We start from the raw sequence: 21,321 nt of genomic DNA on the forward strand, positions 1-21,321 counted from the left end.
CTGGGTGGGGCTGGCGGGGAGCGGAGGCTGGGTGGGGCTGGGGGGGCAGCGGGGGCTGGGTGGGGCTGGGTGGGAGCGGGGGCTGGGTGGGGCTGGGGGGCTGCGGGAGCTGGGTGGGGCTGGGGGGGGCGGGGGCTGGTTGGGAGTGGGGGCTGCTGGGTGGGGCTGGGGGGGAAGTGGGGGCTGGATGGGGCTGGGGTGCAGCGGGGGCTGGGTGGGGCTGGCGGGGTGAGGTGTTGGGTGGGGCTGGGTGGGAGTGAGGGCTGGGTGGGGCTGGGTGGGAGCGGGGGCTGGATGGGGCTGGGTGGAAGCGGGGGCTGTGTGGGTGCGGGGGCTGGCTGGGAGCGGGGGTTGGGTGGGAGCGAGGCTGGGTGAGACCGGGGGCTGGTGGGGCAGGGTGGGAGCGGGGTCTGGGTGGGGCTGGGGGCTGCGGGCGCTGGGTGGGAGCGGGGGCTGGGTGGGGCTGGGGGGAGCCGGGGATGGGTGGGTGCGGGGGCTCTGTGGGGCTGGAGGGGAGCGGGGGCTGGGTGGGAGCAGGTGCTGGGTGTGGCTGGGTGGGAGCGGGGGATGGGTGTGGCTGGGTGGGAGCGGGGGCTGGGTGGGAGCGGGGGAAGGGTGGGAGCGGGGCTGGGTGGGAGCGGGGGATGGGTGGGAGCAGGGGCTGGGTGTGGCTGGGTGGGAGCGGGGGATGGGTAGGAGCATGGGCTGGGTGGGAGCGGGGGATGGGTGGGAGCGGGGGCTGGGTGGGAGTAGGGGCTGGGTGTGGCTTGGTGGGAGAGGGGGCTGGGTGGGAGAGGGGGCTGGGTGGGAGCGGGGGCTGGGTGAGACCGGGGGCTGGGTGAGACCGGGGGCTGGGTGGGAGCGGGGGCTGGGTGGGAGCAGGAGCTGGGTGTGGCTGGGTGGGAGTGGGGGCTGGGTGGGGTGGGGGCTGGGTGGGAGTGGGGGCTGGGTGTGGCTGGGTGGGAGCGGGGGATGGGTGGGAGCAGGGGCTGGGTGGGAGCAGGGGCGGGGTGGGAGCGGGGGCTGGGTGTGGCTGGGTGGGAGCGGGGGCTGGGTGGGAGCGGGGGACGGGTGGGAACGGGGGCTGGGTGGGAGCGGGGCTGGGTGGGGCTGGGTGGGAGCGGGGGCTGAGTGGGGCTAGGTGGGAGCGGGGGCTTGGTGGGAGCGGGACTGGGTGGGAGCGGGACTGGGTGTGAGCGGGGGCTGGGTGGGGCTGGGTGGGAGCGGGGCTGGGTGGGGCTGGGTGGGAGTGGGGGCTGGGTGGGGCTGTGTGGGAGCGGGGTGTGGGTGGGCGCGGGGGCTGGGTGGGGCTGGGTGGGAGTGGGGGCTGGGGGGGAGCGGGGGCTGGGTGGGGCTGGGAGGGAGAGGGGGCTTGGTGTGGCTGGGGGGGAGCGGTGGCTGGGTGGGGCTGGGGGGGAGCGGGGGCTGGGTGGGGCTGGGGGGAGCGGGGGCTGGGTGGGGCTGGGGGGGAGCGGTGTTGGGTGGGGCTGGGTGGGAGTGAGGGCTGGGTGGGGCTGGGGGGGAGCGGGGGCTGGATGGGGCTGGGTGGGAGCGGGGGCTGTGTGGGTGCGGGGGCTGGCTGGGAGCGGGGGTTGGGTGGGGCTGGGAGGGAGCGGGGGCTGGGTCGGGCTGGGGGGGAGCGGGGGCTGGGTGGGGCTGGGGGGAACGGGGGTTGGGTGTGGCTGGGGGGAGCGGGGGCTGGGTGGGGCTGGGGGGGGAGTGGGGGCTGGGTGGGGCTGGGGGGAGCGGGGGCTGGGTGTGGCTGGGGGGGAGCGGGGGCTGGTTGGGAGTGGGGGCTGCTGGGTGGGGCTGGGGGGAGCGAGGGCTGGTTGGGAGCAGGGGCTGTGTGGGAGTGGGGGCTGGGTGGGAGCGGGGGCTGGGTGGGAGTAGGGGCTGGGTGGTAGTGGGGGCTGGGTCGGACCGGATGCTGGGTGGGAGCGGGCGCTGGGTGGGGCTGGGGGGCAGCGGGGGCTGGGTGGGGCTGGGGGGGAGCGGGGGCTGGGTGGGGCTGGGGGGCTGCGGGAGCTGGGTGGGGCTGGGGGGGAGCGGGGGCTGGTTGGGAGTGGGGGCTGGGTGGGGTTGGGGGGGAGCGGGGCTGGGTGGGGCTGGGTGGGAGCGGGGGCTGTGTGGGAGCGGGGGCTGGGTGGGGCTGGGTGGGAGCGGGGGCTGGGTGGGGCAGGGTGGGAGCGGGGGCTGGGGGGAGCGGGGGATGTGTGGGAGCGGGGGCTGGGTGGGAGCGGCGGTTGGGTGGGAGCGGGGGCTGGGTGGGTGCGGGGGATGGGTGGGAGCGGGTCTGGGTGGGAGCGGGGGCTGGGTGGGAGCGGGGGCTGGGTGGGAGCGGGGGCTGGGTGGGAGAGGGGGCTGGGTGGGGCTGGGTGGGAGCGGGGGCTGGGTGGGGCTGGGTGGGAGCGGGGCTGGGTGGGAGAGGGGGCTGGGTGGGGCTGGGTGGGAGCGTGGACTGAGCGGGGCTGGGTGGGAGCGGGACTGTGTTGGAGCGGGGCTGGGTGGGAGCGGGGGCTGGGTGGGAGCGGGGGCTGGGTGGGAGCGGGACTGGGTGTGAGCGGGGGCTGGGTGGGGCTGGGTGTGAGCGGGGGCTGGGGGGGAGCGTGGCTGGGTGGGGCTGGGTGGGAGTGGGGGCTGGGTGGGGCTGGGTGGGAGCGTGGGCTGGTTGGGGCTGGGTGGGAGCGGGGTCTGGGTGGGGCTGGGTGGGAGCGGGGGCTGGGGGGGAGCGGGGGCTGGGTGGGAGCGGGGGTTGGGTGGGAGCGGGGGCTGGGTGGGGCTGGGAGGGAGCGGGGTTGGGTGGGGCTGTGTGGGAGTGAGTTCTGGGTGCGGCTGGGTGGGAGCGGGGGATGGGTGGGAGTGGGGGCTGGGTGGGAGCGGGGGCTGGGTGGGAGCGGGTCTGGGTGGGAGCGGGGGCTGGGTGGGAGCAGGGCTGGGTGGGGCTGGGTGGGAGCGGGGGCTGGGTGGGGCTGGGTGGGAGCGGGGGCTGTGTGGGAGCGGGGGCTGGGTGGGGCTGGGTGGGAGCGGGGGCTGGGTGGGGCTGGGTGGGAGCGGGGGCTGGGGGAGCGGGACTGGGTGGGAGCGGGACGGGGTGGGAGCGGGGCTGGGTGGGGCTGGGTGGGAGCGGGGGCTGGGGGGGAGCGGGGCTGGGTGGAGCAGGGTGGGAGCGGGGGCTGGGGGGGGGAGCGGGAGCTGGGAGGGAGTGGGGGCTGCGTGGGGCTGGGTGGGAGTGGGGGCTGGGTGGGGCTGGGTGGGAGCGGGGTCTGGGTGGGCGCGGGGGCTGGGTGGGGCTGGGTGGGAGCGGGGGCTGGTTGGGGCTGGGTGGGAGCGGGGGCTGGTTGGGGCTGGGTGGGAGCGGGGGCTGGGTGGGGCTGGGTGAGGCTGGGTGGGAGCGGGGGCTGCGTGGGAGCGGGGGCTTGGTGTGGCTGGGGGGGAGCGGGGGCTGGGTGGGGCTGGGGGGGAGCTGGGTGGGGCTGGTGGGAGCGGGGGCTGGGTGGGGCTGGGGGGGTGCGGGGGCTGGGTGGGGCTGGGGGGCTGCGGGAGCTGGGTGGGGCTGGGGTGGAGCGGGTGCTGGGTGGGGCTGGGGGGGTGCGGGGGCTGGGTGGGGCTGGGGGGGAGCGGGGGCTGGATGGGGCTGGGGGGTGCGGGGGCTGGGTGGGGCTGGGGGGGGTGCGGGGGCTGGGTGGGGCTGGGGGGGAGCGGGGGCTGGATGGGGCTGGGTGGGAGCGGGGGCTGTGTGGGTGCGGGGGCTGGCTGGGAGCGTGGGTTGGGTGGGAGCGGGGCTGGGTGAGACCGGGGGCTGGTGGGGCAGGGTGGGATCGGGGTCTGGGTGGGGCTGGGGGTGCGGGCGCTGGGTGGGAGCGGGGGCTGTGTGGGGCTGGGGGGGAGCAGAGGCTGGGTGGGGCTGGGGAGGAGCGGGGGCTGGGTGGGAGCGGGGGCTGGGTGGGAGCGGGGGCTGGGGGGAGCGGGGGCTCTGTGGGGCTTGGGGGGAGCTGGGGCTGGGTGGGGCTGGGGGGAGCGGGGGCTGGGTGGGAGCGGGGGCTGGGGGGAGCGGGGGCTGTGTGTGAGCGTGAGCTGGGGCGGAGCAGGGGCTGGGTGGGGCTGGGGGGGACCGGGTGCTGGGTGGGGCTGGGCTGGAGCGGGGGCTGGGTGGGGCTGGGTCGGAGCGGGGGCTGGGTGGGGCTGGGTGGGAGCGGGGCTGGGTGGGGCTGGGCTGGAGCGGGGGCTGGGTGGGGCTGGGTGGGAGCGGGGGCTGGGTGGGGCTGGGTGGGAGCGGGGCTGGGTGGGGCTGGGCTGGAGCGGGGGCTGGGTGGGGCTGGGTGGGAGTGGGGGGTGGGTGGGGCTAGGTGTGAGCGGGGGCTTGGTGGGAGCGGGGGCTGGGTGGGGCTGGGTTGGAGTGGGGGCTGGGTGGGGCTGGGTGGGAGCGGGGGCTGGTGAGGGCGGGGCTGGGTGGTGCTGGGTGGGAGCGGGGGCTGGGGGGAGTGGGGGCTGGGTCGGGCTGGGTGGGGGCGGGGGCTGGAGGTGAGCGGGGGCTGGGTGGGAGCGGGGGCTGGTGAGGGCGGGGCTGGGTGGGGCTGTGGGGGAGCGGTGGCTGGGGGGAGCGGGGCTGGGTGGGGCTGGGGGAGCGGAGCTGGGTGGGGCTGGGTGGGAGCGGGGGCTGGGTGGGAGCGGGGGCTGGGTGGGGCTGGGGGGTAGCGGTGGCTGGGGGGGAGCGTGGCTGGGTGGGGCTGGGTGGGAGTGGGGGCTGGGTGGGGCTGGGTGGGAGCGTGGGCTGGTTGGGGCTGGGTGGGAGCGGGGTCTGGGTGGGGCTGGGTGGGAGCGGGGGCTGGGGGGGAGCGGGGGCTGGGTGGGAGCGGGGGCTGGGTGGGGCTGGGGGGGAGCGGGGTTGGGTGGGGCTGTGTGGGAGTGAGTTCTGGGTGCGGCTGGGTGGGAGCGGGGGATGGGTGGGAGTGGGGGCTGGGTGGGAGCGGGGGCTGGGTGGGAGCGGGTCTGGGTGGGAGCGGGGGCTGGGTGGGAGCAGGGCTGGGTGGGGCTGGGTGGGAGCGGGGGCTGGGTGGGGCTGGGTGGGAGCGGGGGCTGTGTGGGAGCGGGGGCTGGGTGGGGCTGGGTGGGAGCGGGGGCTGGGTGGGGCTGGGTGGGAGCGGGGGCTGGGGGAGCGGGACTGGGTGGGAGCGGGACTGGGTGGGAGCGGGGCTGGGTGGGGCTGGGTGGGAGCGGGGGCTGGGGGGGAGCGGGGCTGGGTGGAGCAGGGTGGGAGCGGGGGCTGGGGGGGGGAGCGGGAGCTGGGTGGGAGTGGGGGCTGCGTGGGGCTGGGTGGGAGTGGGGGCTGGGTGGGGCTGGGTGGGAGCGGGGTCTGGGTGGGCGCGGGGGCTGGGTGGGGCTGGGTGGGAGCGGGGGCTGGTTGGGGCTGGGTGGGAGCGGGGGCTGGTTGGGGCTGGGTGGGAGCGGGGGCTGGGTGGGGCTGGGTGAGGCTGGGTGGGAGCGGGGGCTGCGTGGGAGCGGGGGCTTGGTGTGGCTGGGGGGGAGCGGGGGCTGGGTGGGGCTGGGGGGGAGCGGGAGCTGGGTGGCGCTGGTGGGAGCGGGGGCTGGGTGGGGCTGGGGTGGTGCGGGGGCTGGGTGGGGCTGGGGGGCTGCGGGAGCTGGGTGGGGCTGGTGGGAGCGGGTGCTGGGTGGGGCTGGGGGGGTGCGGGGGCTGGGTGGGGCTGGGGGGGAGCGGGGGCTGGATGGGGCTGGGGGGTGCGGGGGCTGGGTGGGGCTGGGGGGGGTGCGGGGGCTGGGTGGGGCTGGGGGGGAGCGGGGGCTGGATGGGGCTGGGTGGGAGCGGGGGCTGTGTGGTTGCGGGGGCTGGCTGGGAGCGTGGGTTGGGTGGGAGCGGGGCTGGGTGAGACCGGGGGCTGGTGGGGCAGGGTGGGATCGGGGTCTGGGTGGGGCTGGGGGGTGCGGGCGCTGGGTGGGAGCGGGGGCTGTGTGGGGCTGGGGGGGAGCAGAGGCTGGGTGGGGCTGGGGAGGAGCGGGGGCTGGGTGGGAGCGGGGGCTGGGGGGAGCGGGGGCTCTGTGGGGCTTGGGGGGAGCGGGGGCTGGGTGGGGCTGGGGGGAGCGGGGGCTGGGTGGGAGCGGGGGCTGGGGGGAGCGGGGGCTGTGTGTGAGCGTGAGCTGGGGCGGAGCAGGGGCTGGGTGGGGCTGGGGGGGACCGGGTGCTGGGTGGGGCTGGGCTGGAGCGGGGGCTGGGTGGGGCTGGGTGGGAGCGGGGGCTGGGTGGGGCTGGGTGGGAGCGGGGCTGGGTGGGGCTGGGCTGGAGCGGGGGCTGGGTGGGGCTGGGTGGGAGCGGGGGCTGGGTGGGGCTGGGTGGGAGCGGGGCTGGGTGGGGCTGGGCTGGAGCGGGGGCTGGGTGGGGCTGGGTGGGAGTGGGGGGTGGGTGGGGCTAGGTGTGAGCGGGGGCTTGGTGGGAGCGGGGGCTGGGTGGGGCTGGGTTGGAGTGGGGGCTGGGTGGGGCTGGGTGGGAGCGGGGGCTGGTGAGGGCGGGGCTGGGTGGTGCTGGGTGGGAGCGGGGGCTGGGGGGAGTGGGGGCTGGGTCGGGCTGGGTGGGGGCGGGGGCTGGAGGTGAGCGGGGGCTGGGTGGGAGCGGGGGCTGGTGAGGGCGGGGCTGGGTGGGGCTGTGGGGGAGCGGTGGCTGGGGGGAGCGGGGCTGGGTGGGGCTGGGGGAGCGGGGGCTGGGGGAGCGGGGCTGGGTGGGGCTGGGTGGGAGCGGGGGCTGGGTGGGAGCGGGGGCTGGGTGGGGCTGGGGGGTAGCGGTGGCTGGGGGGAGCGTGGGCTGGGTGGGGCTGATGGGGAGCGGGGGCTGGGTGGGAGCGGGGGCTTGGTGGGGCTGGGGGGGAGCGTGGGCTGGGTGGGGCTGGGGGGGAGTGGGGGCTGGGGGGTTGCGGGAGCTGGGTGGGGCTGGGGGGGTGCGGGGGCTGTGTGGGGTTGTGGGGAGCGGGGGCTGGGGGGGAGCGGGGGCTGGTTGGGATTGGGGGCTGGGTGGGGCTGATGGGGAGCGGGGGCTCGATGGGAGCGGGGGCTTGGTGGGGCTGGGGGGGGACCGGGGGCTGGCTGGGGCTGGGTGGGGCTGGGGTGGAGCGGGGGCTGGGTGGGAGCGGGGGCTGGGTGGGAGCGGGGCTGGGGGGAGCGGGGGCTGGCTGGGGCTGGGTGGGGCTGGGGTGGAGCGGGGGCTGGGGGGGAGCGGGGGCTGGGGGGGAGCGGGGGCTGGGGGGGAGCGGGGGCTGGGTGGGAGTGGGGGCTGGCTGGGGCTGGGTGGGGCTGGGGTGGAGCAGGGGCTGGGGGGGAGCGGGGGCTGGGGGGGAGCGGGGGCTGGGGGGGAGCGGGTGCTGGGTGGGAGCGGGGGCTGCGGGGGAGCGGGGGCTGGGTGGGAGCGGGGGCTGGGGGGGAGCGGGGGCTGGGGGGGAGCGGGGGCTGGGTGCGGCTTGGGGGAGCGGGGGCTGGGTGGGAGCGGGGGCTGGGGGGGGAGCAGGGGCTTGGTGGGAGCGGGGGCTGGGGGGGGGAGCGGGGGCTGGGGGGGAGCGGGGGCTATTTAATTGGCCCAATCTATACGCAGATTAAAATCACCTATAATTACAGATACTCCCTTATTGCATGCATCTCAAATTTCCTGTTTAATGCCATTTCCAACATCACCACAACCCTTTGGGAACCGATATCCAAACCCCACTAACGTTTTTTGCCCTTTGTGCTTCTCAGCTCCAACAGTACAGATTCCACATTGACGGAGCTAATATCTCTCCTCCCTCTTGCGTTAATCTCCTCTTTAACCTGCAATGCAACCCTGCCATCTTTTCCTTTTTGTCTGTCCTTCCTAAATACTGAATACCGCTGAATGTGCAATTCTCATCCCTGGTCAGCCTGCAGCCATTTCTTCTTAACCCTAACCAGATCATACCTATTTACATCTATGATTACTTGATCCACTTTATTGTGAATGCTCCCCGCATATCTTGCTTGGTTCCCACTATTTTTCACTGGTTGAATCTGGCCCTTGATTTGTCTGCCTATCACTTTTCTTATTCTCCTTTTTGTCTATTGTTTTTGCCCTTGTTTCCCTCTCCTTTGTCTCCTTGCATAGGTCCCTGCCTCCCTGCCATTTTAGTTTAAATGCTCCCCAACCACTCTAGCAACTACTCCCCTTAGGACACCGGTCTAAGTCCTGCCCAGATGTAACCTGTCCAGTTTGTACTGGTCCCACATCCTGCAGAAACGGCCCAAATGCTCCAGAAATCTTTGAAGCCCAAAACAACCTGGAAGGGCAACACCCCACCTTCCGATTGGACAGGTTTGTTACAGAGGGACATAGATAAGCTGCAGCACTGGGCTGAGAGGTGGCAAATGGAGTTTAATGCAGAAAAGTGTGAGGTGATTCATTTTGGAAGGAATAACAGGAAGACAGAGTACTGGGCTAATGGTAAGATTCTTGGCAGTGTGGATGAGCAGAGAGATCTCGGTGTCCATGTACATAGATCCCTGAAAGTTGCCACCCAGGTTGAGAGGGTTGTTAAGAAGGCGTACGGTGTGTTCGCTTTTATTGGTAGAGGGATTGAGTTTCGGAGCCATGAGGTCATGTTGCAGCTGTACAACACTCTGGTGCGGCCGCATTTGGAGTATTGCTGCAATTCTGGTCGCCGCATTATAGGAAGGACGTGGAAGCATTGGAAAGGGTGCAGAGGAGATTTAGCAGAATGTTGCCTGGTATGGAGGGAAGATCTTATGAGGGAAGGCTGAGGGACTTGAGGCTGTTTTCGTTAGAGAGAAGAAGGTTAAGAGGTGACTTAATTGAGGCATACAAGATGATCAGAGGATTGGATAGGGTGGACAGTGAGAGCCTTTTTCCTCGGATGGTGATGTCTCGCACGAGGGGACATAGCTTTAAATTGAGGGGAGAGAGATATAGGACAGATGTCAGAGGTAGGTTCTTTACTCAGAGAGTAGTAAGGGCGTGGAATGCCCTGCCTGCAACAGTAGTGGACACTAAGGGCATTCAAATGATCATTGGATAGACATATGGACGATAAGGGAATAGTGTAGATGGGCTTTAGAGTGGTTTCACAGGTCGGCGCAACATCGAGGGCCGAAGGGCCTGTACTGCGCTGGAATGTTCTATGTTCTAGACTCAAAACTGAGTTCAACAACTTTAGATTGTGAACTTTCTCCTCCATCTTTATTTAGTCAAGAAAACATGTATTTTATCCCAATACAACCCACACAGGGCCATCTGCCACTTGTTTTTAGTTTTGCTTTCACTGAGCATCGGCTTTTAGTTCTCTCAGTAAAACATTCTGCTTTCTTACCTTCATGTCACTATCAGCACCTTCTTTAGTCCATCACACTGCCATTAATACTTCCTCTGTCTTGTGACCTAAACACTGCTGTTGCAATCTCTCCTAGCTCATACCTATCACTGTCCTATTTTGCTCCACTTAAATAATATAAAACCCATCCCGTTTTTCCCTCTCTGTAGCTCTGAAGAAGGATTATTTGGACTTTGAATGTTAACTTTATTCCTATCTCCACAGAGGCTGCCAGACCTGCTGAAATGTTCTTATTAAATACTTTCCTTTGTATGAATCTATGAATGAACTCATTTCTATCAGTAGGATTTCAAGCTGTCTGGTGTTTTACTCCCATGTGATAAATTGTGCATTTTCTTCTGAGCAAATAGAGCAATTTTCTCAACATAAATATATCACTAAGCTTCTTTCTCTTCTTACCTGGAGTGACGGTTATTGAAGAATCTATTGTTGATGTCTTTATCGCTATAGTGGTTTCCTTTGTTTTGGAAGGGGTCATCTTTATTGTTGTTGGGATCTCCGTTGTTGTTGTTGTTGGGATCTCCGTTGTTGTTGTTGTTGGGATCTCCGTTGTTGTTGTTGTTGTCTCCATTGTTGTGGTTGGGATCTCCGTTGTTGTTGTTGTCTCCAGTGTTGTTGTTGTTGTTGTCTCCATTGTTGTGGTTGGGATCTCTGTTGTTGTTGTTGTTGTTGTGGTTGGGATCTCTGTTGTTGTTGTTGTTGTTGTCTCCATTGTTGTGGTTGGGATCTCTGTTGTTGTTGTTGTTGTTGTGGTTGGGATCTCTGTTGTTGTTGTTGTTGTTGTGGTTGGGATCTCTGTTGTTGTTGTTGTTGTTGTGGTTGGGATCTCTGTTGTTGTTGTTGTTGTTGTCTCCATTGTTGTGGTTGGGATCTCTGTTGTTGTTGTTGTTGTTGTGGTTGGGATCTCTGTTGTTGTTGTTGTTGTTGTGGTTGGGATCTCTGTTGTTGTTGTTGTTGTTGTGGTTGGGATCTCTGTTGTTGTTGTTGTTGTTGTCTCCATTGTTGTTGTTGGGATCTCCGTTGTTGTTGTTGTCTCCATTGTTGTGGTTGGGATCTCTGTTGTTGTTGTTGTTGGGATCTCCGTTGTTGTTGTTGTTGTCTCCATTGTTGTGGTTGGGATCTCCGTTGTTGTTGTTGTTGTCTCCATTGTTGTGGTTGGGATCTCTGTTGTTGTTGTTGTTGTTGTCTCCAGTGTTGTTGTTGTGGTTGGGATCTCTGTTGTTGTTGTTGTTGTCTCCAGTGTTGTTGTTGGGATCTCTGTTGTTGTTGTTGTTGTCTCCAGTGTTGTTGTTGGGATCTCCATTGTTGTTGTTGGGATCTGTATTGGATGGACACATGCAACTATTGTTGGGCTGAAGACTAAACTTGGTTCACAAGGAATGTGATGTGTTTGGCCAGAGGCGCAGAAATAATAACTGGTGTTGTCCTGTGGATCTTCATGGAATCCATCTGGCGTCCAAGTGCAGAAGGAGATATTCCCTACAAGAGAATTATATAGTGTTAAAAAATACAGATGGAGACTCATACCTTTGACATTCAGCAACATTCTCATCGTTGAATCCTGCACCATCAACGCCCAGATGGTTACCAGTGAGCCGAAACTGAGCTAGAGCAATCATTCAAATACTGTCGCCATAAGATGTCAGAAGCTGGGATACTGCAGAGGGTAACTCCCCTCCTGACATCCCAAATCATGTCCACCATCTACAAGGCACAAGTCAGGAATGTGGAGGAACACTGCACTTGGCTGGATGAGAAGGGGGCCAACAAAACTCAAGAAGCTTGACATCAGCAGGACAAGCAGCCTGCCTGATCGTCACCCCTTTCATCTGTGCAGCCAATGCACAGTGACGTAGTATATATCATAAGCAAGATGAACTGTAGCAACAGGCCAGTGCCTGCCTTGTCAGCAGTTTCCCAACCTACGGCCTCCACGAACTAGAAGACGAGGGAAGCAGGCGCATGGGAGCACCACCACCACCTGAAAGTTCCCACTGTAGTATCCCGCATGGGACTTACCGGGTGGGAATGATTGTCTTCCCAGTGGTTCTTGCAGAGACGAGCTCCCCCGCTGTGGGGCGGAGGAGCTCTATTTAGTAATGATTAAACGGAAAACCAGTAAGGCATCGATCAGCAAGTGGTCCTGTGGAAGGCATCAGCAAGAGACCACGGTGGAAGACATCAGCAAGAGACCACGGTGGAAGACACCAGTGGGATGCCAGAGCTCCAGGAGAATCAGGGGGCAGAGGTGAGAGTAGTGGCCATCATGAAGGGAAGATTCTGGGGGAACTGAAGGGTCTGAAGGTGGATAAGTCACCTGGACCAGATGGACTACACCCCATGGTCCTAAAAGAGACAGCTGAGGAAATTGTGGAGGCATTGGTGGTGATCTTTCAGGAATCACTGGAGGCAGGAAGGGTCCCAGAGAACTGGAAGGTGGCTAATGTAACACCACTGTTTAAGAAGGGAGGGAGGCAGAAGACGGGAAATTATAGGCCGGTTAGCCTGACTTCGGTCATTGGTAAGATTTTAGAGTCTGCTATTAAACATGTGATTGCGAAGCACTTGGAAGTGCATGATAAAATAGGACTGAGTCAGCACGGCTTCGTCAAAGGGAGGTCGTGTCTGACAAATCTGTTAGAGTTCTTTGAGGAAGTAACAAGCAAGTTAGACAAAGGAGAACCAGTGGACGTGATTTATTTAGATTTCCAGAAGGCCTTTGACAAGGTGCCGCATAGGAGACTGTTAAATAAGTTAAGAGCCCATGGTGTTCAGGGTAAGATCCTGGCATGGATAGAGGATTGGCTGACTGGCAGAAGGCAGAGAGTGGGGATAAAGGGGTCCTTTTCAGGATGGCAGCCGGTGACTAGTGGTGTGCCTCAGGGGTCAGTGCTGGGACCACAACTTTTCACAATATACATTAATGATCTGGAGGAAGGAACTGAAGGCACTGTTGCTAAGTTTGCAGATCATACAAAGATCTGTAGAGGGACAGGTAGTATTGAGGAAGCAAGGGGGCTGCAGAAGGACTTGGACAGGGTAGGAGAGTGGGCAAAGAAGTGGCAAATAAAATACAATGTGGAAACGTGTGAGGTTATGCACTTTGGAAGGAGGAATTTAGGCATAGACTATTTTCTAAATGGGGAAATGCTTAGGAAATCACTGCACTCTGGGTTATGCAGTCAAAAACCATTATATTTATAGGTTGAAATAAACAACTTTGAAGAGATAAAGCTTGGGAACATACGTAAGAGGAAATATGAATGTTTTGCCCTTGGTTTAAAAACAATTCGAGTATGCATTTTGTTGTCCTTCGGAAGAACAACTTATTATCATAATAAAGCCAGTACCACTTACTAAGCAGTATTTGGTTTACATTAATTGACCTCCTTATTTTCGCTCAAAAGCAGTGTTAAAATATAGTTAATATTCCCAGCATGCTTCTAAATTGGTAACTCATTCACTTCCCTTCCACACTAACCAAGCATGGATGAAGTCAAAGCTGCCATTAAACAATGAGGAATGGAAAAGCCTCAGGAGTGGACAGGACGGCACAGTGGTTAGCACTGCCTCCCTTTCCAATCCTCTTCCCCTCTATGTTGTCTGTGTATGTGTGTGTGTCGAGTGGGGTGAGTGGGAAGGGGGGGGGGGGGGGTTGGAAATGGGTATTAGATAGTTCGTTACATTTTCCGTCAGTTTAATTATAATACTGTACGTAATAAAATGGTAGTTGTGTTAAAGTTGCAAACCTGGTGGCTGCAGTTTATTGGGGTCAGCCAAGGTCCTCGGGTATTTAAAATAACGTCTAATTACACTTGCGTTGCGACTCCGGCTCCAGTGGGGCTGGATTTAACCGCACCCTAGCTCAGAGGGTCGTGATAACAGGGTCACCACTTGAAGTGAAGGACTTCTCCTCACCTCAGTCCTAAATGTCCTACCCCGTATCCTGATACTGTGATCTCCTGTTCTAGATCCTCCAGCCAGAGGAAAAAACATTCTTGCATCTAGTGTGTCCAGCCCTGTCAGAATACTATGTTGCAATTAGATCCCCTCTCATTCTTCTATATTCCAGTGAATGTGGGCCCTGTCAACCCAATCTCTTCTGAAAAGACAGTCCTGCCATCCCAGGAATCAGCATGGCGAACCTTTGTGGCACTCTCTCTATGGCAAGCATATCCTTTCTTAGATAAGGATAATACTCCAGGTGTGGTCTCACCAACGCTCTGTACAGCTGCAGTAAGGCATCCTTGCATTCCAAGTTCTCTTGCAATGAAGGCCAGAGTACCAATTGCCTTCCTAACTGCTTGCTTTAGCTGCATGCTTGCTTTCAGTGACTGGTGTACATGGACACCCAGTTCCCTTTGTAGGTCAGCATTTTCCAGTCTACCACAATTTAAATAATACTCTGAAATTCTGTTTCTCCGTCCAATGTGGGTGTCTTCGCATTTATCCATGTTATACTGCATCTGCCATGTCTCTGCCCACTCACTCCATTAGACCATAAGACATAGGAGCAGAATTAGGCCACTCGGCCCATTCAATCATGGCTGATATTTTCTCATCCCCATTCTCCTGCCTTCTCCCCATAACCCCTGATCCCCTTATTAATCATGAACCTATCTATCTCTGTCTTAAAGACACTCAGTGATTTGGCCTCCACAGCCTTCTGCGGCAAAGAGTTCCACAGATTCACCACCCTCTGGCTCCAGAAATTCCTCCTCATCTGTTTTAAAGGATCGTCCCTTTAGTCTGAGATGGTGTCCTCTGGTTCTAGTTTTTCCTACAAGTGGAAACATCCTCTCCACATCCACTCTATCCAGGCCTCGCAGCATCCAGTAAGTTTTAATAAGATCCCCCCCCCATCCTTCTAAACTTCAACGAGTACAGACCCAGAGTCCTCAACCGTTCCTCATACGACAAGCTCTTCATTCCAGGCCCAACACTGCTCACAATATTCCAAACGGTGTCCAAAAAGAGCCTTATACAGCCTCAGAAGTACATCCCTGGTAAACACAACTGGTAAATCATCTTGACCACTCACATTCCCACCAAGTTGTCATCAGCAAACTTGGAAATATTACATTTGGTTCCCTCGTCCAAATCATTGTAGCTGGGATTCAAGTACTGATCCCTGGTGGGAATATTCCTGATGGTGGGGGAGTTCAGAACTAGGGGTCATGGTTTGAGGAAAAGGGGTAAACCTATTAGTATTGAGGTGAGGAGAGATTTCTTCACCCAGAGAGTGGTGAATCTGTGGAATTCGCTACCACAGAAAGTAGTTGAGACCAAAATGTTGTGCAGTTTCAAGAAGGAATTAGATATAGCTCTTGGGGCTAAAGAAATCAAGGGATATGATTGGGATATTGAACTTGATGATCAGCCATGATCATAATGAATGGCGGAGCAGGCTCGAAGGGCCGAATGGCCTCCATCTGCTTCTCGTTTCTATGTATGTTTCTACGTATTTTGCCACCTACAGGTGCGAGACTTTGTGCGTGAGGAGCTTTCTATGTTTCCCGTGATTCCAGCACCTCCGCTTTTGGATAGGGTTCTATCTTTTGATGAGCTAGGGGAGGGAAGAATCTCAGACATTTATGGGCAGTTGTTGGCTTCGGAGCGGGCTTCTTTGGAAGAAGTAAAGAAGAAATGGGAGGACGAGTTGGGCGTGGTCTTGGAGGGTGTTTGTGGAGCGAAGCCCTGCATAGGATCAACTCCACCTCCTCTTGTGCGAGTTTAAGTTTGATACAGTTCAAGGTTGTGCATGGGTCACACTTGGCCAGGGCACGGATGAGTGGGCTCTTCCTGGGGTGATAGGTGAGAGAGATGGTTTAGGGAGCCGGCAAACCAAACGCATATGCTTGGCCTTGCCTGACTTACTGGCCGGGATTCTTTAATCCTGCGGTGAGTCGGAGAACTGCCGGGGGGGGGGGGGGGCGCGAAAATCGCACCACACCGCTGTGACGCTGGGGCGCCGATTCTCCGGCGCCGTTTCTCTGGCACCCGCGGGGTCGCCGCCGCGCTGGTCAGGGTCAGGGTCTCCGCGCCCTCGACGGGCCGAGTTCCCGCTGAGTTTGGCCGAGCCCCGCCGGCGTAGGTTACACATGGTCCTACACGCCGGGTCCTCGGAGTTCTGGCTGTGGGGGGGGCCGTCCTGGTGGGGGCGGCGGGGGGATTCGACTCCGGGGGTGGCCTCCACGGTGGCCTGGCCCACAATCGGGGCCTACCGATCGGCAGGTTCCGCCATATTGCCCAGAGGCCGGCGTGGAGATGGGAAGCCACACGCAAGCGCGGACCCGCGCCAGCCGCGGGGCGCCGGCCTTCGAGCGCCAGGGCAGCGGACACCACTCCGGCGCCGTACTAGCTCCCTAGGAAGGGGTGAATACCTGGGCCTGGAGGCCCGTTGACGCCGGAGTGGCTCGCGCCGCATTTGACGTCAGAACTTGGCCGTGGGGTCGGGGAATCCTGGCCACTGACTGTTGGATTTCTTTTTTCGAAAGTGTATCAGGGATTCCCGGGGTTAAGTTGAAGACCTGCCTGATGGTGGCCTTCTTTGGAGTTTCAGACTTGCTGGAGCTGCAGGAGGGGAAGAAGGCAGATCTTTTGACCTTCGTCTCTCGACTAGCTTGGAGGTGAGCCTTGCTCGGGTGGAGGTCCCCGGCGCTGTTTAAAGTTTCGGCTTGGTGAGGGGACTTGGTGGATTTTCTGCACCGAGAGAAGATTCAGTATACTATGAGAGGATTGTTGGATGGGTTTACTCAAGGTGGAGGCCGTTCATTATCCTTTTTAAGGAGCTGGTTACCGTCGGGTTTTTTTGTGGGGGGGGGGAGGGTTAGCTCAGTTGGGCTTGCTTTGGTGGGGGGAATTAGGAGGAGTTAGACTTGGTACGGGGCTGGATTCGGTTGGGGGTGGTGTTACGCATATTTTATTTCTCGCGATATTTAATGGCCTCGTCACGTCACCGAGTCGGGTGCGATGAGGCTGTTCGATCGTGCCCGGTGTATTGTACATTTTATTGTGTCAATTATGTAGAACAAATGTGATTACAGTACCGTACGTCATTGCATTCTGTGTGCATACTTTGACCTGTAAACTCATTTGCGATGTGGTCATTGCAGTATGACCACCAGCATTTGGTGCAGATCCTTAATTGCCCTCGAGTTGAGTAGTTAGCTCGGCTATTTCAGAGGGAAGATAAGAGTCAACCACATTGTGTTAGGTTTGGAGTCACTTATAGGCCGCAATAGGTAAGGACGACAGATCTCCTTCCCTATGTTTACAAAAATTGATGACAGTCACCATACTTAGAGTCGTTTTATATTCCAGATTATTTATTGATTTTAAATTCCATTCGCTGATATGGTGGGATTTGAATCCAAGCCCCGGAGTATTAAATTAGGCCACGAGGTTATAGCCCCGGGAGGTTCACAACTATCATTTGTTGTTCATAATCATTTAAGTCTGAGGTAGTTCATGATGTTCCAGACATTCCACGTTCCATGCAGCATAATCAAAGATCCCTCCCACCCGGCTTACTCACTCTTCCAACTTCTTCCATCGGGCAGGAGATACAGAAGTCTGAGAACACGCACGAACAGACTCAAAAACAGCTTCTTCCCCGCTGTTACCAGACTCCTAAATGACCCTCTTATGGACTGACCTCATTAACACTACACCCTGTATGCTTACCCAATGCCGGTGTTTATGTAGTACATTGTGTACCTTGTGTTGCCCTATTATGTATTTTCTTTTATTCCCTTTTCTTCCCATGTACTTAATGATCTGTTGAGCTGCTCGCAGAAAAATACTTTTCACTGTACCTCGGTACACGTGACAATAAATAAATCCAATCCAATCCCACTTACTGACCTCTATAGTATTCAAACTGTTATTATCTTCCAATGTCTTGTACAAAAGTCTCGTCATCCCACACATTTTCTTGCATGATTTATTATCCAGCTATTTTATTTATCTCTTTTCAACAGTTAATGAGGTAACGTCTTCTGTACTCTAGTTCCGACCTTGTACTTTTCAACGAACGCAGAATGAGCCTTTAATATGTGGCTCCATATTATATATTAAGAAAAGCTTACTATGATGATTCTACCTCACCACCACCTTCGCAAGGGCAATTATTCATGAACAAGAGTCCACATCCTATAAAAGCATTAAAAAAGCTTGCCATATCTATACTTCCATGCACTTCAACAGGTAATACAAGATAATGAAAAAAATGCTTTTACTAAAAGACACTGATTATATATACAACACAATTGTTTTCCTCTACATTGCTTACCTGAGACAGTTACTGTTGTGTGCAAGGTTGTTGCTGGGGCCTGCGAGGTGGCTGCTGGGGCCTGCGAGGTGGCTGCTGGGGCCTGCGAGGTTGTTGCTGGGGCCTGCGAGGTGGTTGCTGGGGCCTGCGAGGTGGTTGCTGGGGCCTGCGAGGTGGCTGCTGGGGCCTGCGAGGTGGCTGCTGGGGCCTGCGAGGTGGCTGCTGGGGCCTGCGAGGTGGCTGCTGGGGCCTGCGAGGTGGCTGCTGGGGCCTGCGAGGTGGCTGCTGGAGTCTGCAGTTCTTCTGTTGTGCTCTTTGGTGGTAAGGTAATTGATGGACGGACACACCATATTCGCGCTAAATCGAAGAGCAAGTCATTCTGGCAGGTACTGTAGATTGTTACGTTCCCCATGCATTGGTAGAAACTGGCAACGTCATTTGGATCCTCATATACTCCAACTTCTCTGCCACTGCAAAAGTTCCCAAGTGGTGCACAGGACCCTACAAACAAACTCAATATCAGCAACACAGAAGTGTGGCATTCTAAACAAATCATCATTATTTCCCACTCTTTAACCATTCCCAGACTGACAGGTGAAGAAAGAGCACTCAACACCCCAGCCGCTTCGCACCTTGCCTCACATACTACACCAATCAGATTCCTTCGCATAACATTCCCATGATGCCTCAAGGATCCTCCTGCTAAAAAAATGCCTAATAGCAATAAGCAGACACGATAGTGACTTTTAAGGAGCGTCTTGACAAATACAGGAATAGGATGGGAATAGAGGGATATGGATCCTCGGAAGGGGAGTTTTTTTTTTAGCTTAGACGGGCAGCATGGTCGGCGCAGGCTTTGAGGGCCGAAGGGAATGTTCCTGTGCTGTAATTTTCTTTGTTCTTTGTTCAAACAATGGAGAGCTTGCAGATCAAGGTTTACAGTAACTGTCCTGCCAAAGTTAATGGAGATTTGAATGCCTCACGGCATCTTACTGCCCTGCAACAACAAGGCTGTAACATTCCACCCATAGAATCAATCAGCACTATAGGATACCATCATGTGTCTCCCAAAGAGCTATTCCCCTGTTATGGCGGCACATTAGCACAGTGGTTAGCACTGTTGCTTCACAGCACCAGGAACCCGGGTTCGATTCCCGGCTTGGGTCACTGTCTGCACGTTCTCCCCGTGTCTGCGTGGGTTCCCTCCGGGTGCTCCGGTTTCCTCCCACAAGTCCCGAAAGACGTGCTTCCTGGGTGAAACGGACATTCTGAATTCTCCCTCCGTGTACCCAAACAGGCGCCGGAATGTGGCGACGAGGGGATTTTCACAGTAACCTCACTGCAGTGTTAATGTAAACCTGCTTGTGACACGAATTAAGGTCATGGGCGGGATTCTCCAACCCCCCCCCCCCGCCCCCCCCCCCCCGGCCGAGAGAATCACCGGGTGGGGGGGGGGGGGGCGGCGTGAATCCGGCTCCCGCTGGGGGCCGAATTCTCCGGCGCCGGGGTTTTGGTGGGGGGGAATCGCGCCCCGCCGGTCGGCGGCCGCTAGCAGCTCGCCCCCCCCCCCTGGCGATTCTCCGGCCCGCGATGGGCCGAGTGGCCGCCCGTTTGGGGTGGGTCCCGCCGGCGTGAAATACGCCAGGTCCTCGGGGGGGGGGGGGGGGGGGCTGCGTGAGGGGATCTGGCCCCGGGGGTTGCCCCCACCTTTGGGGCGGCCCGACGCCGGAGTGGTTCATGCCAGTCCTCGGCGCCGGAGAAGCCCGCCTCACCGGTTAGCGGAGAATCCCGATCATAACATCTCAGTGAATAAAATTATACTCATTTCCCCTGGAATTTTCTTTCAGAACTAAGTCTCCCTACAGTGCAGAAGGAGACCATAGGAGACCTACCTAGGCCCATGCCCCCACCCTAGCCCCATAACCCCACCTAATCTACACTTTGACACCAAGGGGCAATTGATCATGACCAATCCACCTAACCTTCACACCCGGAGGAGGCCCGCGCAGACACAGGGAGAACATGTCAACTCTGCACAGACAGTGACCCAAGGCCAGAATTAAACCCTGGTCCTTGGCGTGTGAGGCAGCAGTGCCAACCACTGTTAGTTAGCTGGACCGCTGGTTCGCGATGCGGAGCGACACCAACAGCCTGGGTTCGATTCCCCGTACGGACTGAAGTCATTCACGGAGGCTCCTTAATCCTGCCCCTCGCCTGAGGTGTGGTGACCCTCAGGGTAAATCCCCACCAGCCAGCTCTCAAAGGGGGGAACAGCCTCCGGTCCTCTGGGGCTGTGGTGACATTTTCAGATGTTCAGAATCTGTGTGTTTCAAATTTCTCACAATAAACTCAGGATGTACATTTATTAGACATTTAAAAAATGTAACACGTCTTGTAATGTCATGATCTCACAGGCGCATGTAAAAGATGTCATGGCAAAATTCTGAAGACAAACAGGGAAGCTCAGCCGCGTGCCCTGGCCAATGTTTATTCCTCAACTACCAGCAATAAAATAGATTATCTTGTCATTGCTACACTGCTATTTGTGGGAACTAGCCGAGTGGCAATGGATTGCATGTTTCCTGTATTACAATCGTGACGAAATTTCAAACAACGCTGAACTTGCTGAAAACGCATTGTGTCAGAAATGCCAATTCTTTCTCTCTCTCTCTGACTCTGCTCCCAGGACGCAGGCCCCATGAATGTGTTCAGTGAAGTGGGCAGAATTGGATGCTATCTGTGGTTAGCGATGAACTCTTGTCATTGAGGATCACGGCAACTCACCCAGTTGTCCCACAAGCATCAGCACCAGAGCCCCTGAAATAAATGGGAATGAGAATTAGTGTCAGCATGCGAAAAGTTGGTTCAGCGGGATTCTCCGTCCCGCCAGCCCCGTTTCCCTGCGCGGAGCGTCCTCACTGTCAGCGGGATTCTCCATCCCGCCAGTCCCGTTTCCCTGCGCGGAGCCCTCACCGGCAGCGGGATTCTCCGTCCCGCCAGCCCCGTTTCCCTGCACGGCGCCCTCACCGGCAGCGGGATTCTCCGTCCCGCCAGCCCCCTTTCCCTGCGCGGAGCCCTCACCGGCAGCGGGATTCTCCGTCCCGCCAGCCCCGTTTCCCTGCGCGGAGCGTCCTCACTGTCAGCGGGATTCTCCATCCCGCCAGTCCCGTTTCCCTGCGCGGAGCCCTCACCGGCAGCGGGATTCTCCATCCCGCCAGCCCCGTTTCCCTGCGCGGAGCCCTCACCGGCAGCGGGATTCTCCATCCCGCCAGTCCCCTTTCCCTGCGCGGAGCCCTCACCGGCAGCGGGATTCTCCGTCCCGCCAGCCCCCTTTCCCTGCGCGGAGCCCTCACCGGCAGCGGGTTTCTCCGTCCCGCCAGCCCCGTTTCCCTGCGCGGAGCGTCCTCACCGGCAGCGGGATTCTCCGTCCCGCCAGCCCCCTTTCCCTGCGCGGAGCCCTCACCGGCAGCGGGATTCTCCGTCCCGCCAGCCCCGTTTCCCTGCGCGGAGCGTCCTCACTGTCAGCGGGATTCTCCGTCCCGCCAGCCCCGTTTCCCTGCGCGGAGCGTCCTCACCGGCAGCGGGATTCTCCGTCCCGCCAGCCCCCTTTCCCTGCGCGGAGCCCTCACCGGCAGCGGGATTCTCCGTCCCGCCAGCCCCGTTTCCCTGCGCGGAGCGTCCTCACCGGCAGCG

The 21,321-nt window shown here is 60.1% G+C and overlaps 1 protein-coding gene across 2 annotated transcripts in view; it reads right to left on the reverse strand.

Moving 5' to 3' along the window:
- LOC140424699 (uncharacterized) overlaps window positions 1-21,321 on the reverse strand; it is a 159,952-nt gene that overhangs the window by 128,274 nt on the left and 10,357 nt on the right. For both annotated transcript variants that reach the window (XM_072507987.1, XM_072507986.1), the window contains exons 2-4: window positions 20,413-20,445; window positions 17,650-18,129; window positions 9,756-10,835 (exon numbers count right to left, since the gene is read on the reverse strand). In XM_072507987.1, coding sequence (XP_072364088.1) covers window positions 9,756-10,835; window positions 17,650-18,129; window positions 20,413-20,445 — 1,593 coding nt within the window. The remainder of the gene's footprint in view (window positions 1-9,755; window positions 10,836-17,649; window positions 18,130-20,412; window positions 20,446-21,321) is intronic.

This window comes from Scyliorhinus torazame, chromosome 6, assembly GCF_047496885.1.
Source record: "Scyliorhinus torazame isolate Kashiwa2021f chromosome 6, sScyTor2.1, whole genome shotgun sequence".
Lineage (NCBI taxonomy): Eukaryota > Metazoa > Chordata > Chondrichthyes > Carcharhiniformes > Scyliorhinidae > Scyliorhinus > Scyliorhinus torazame.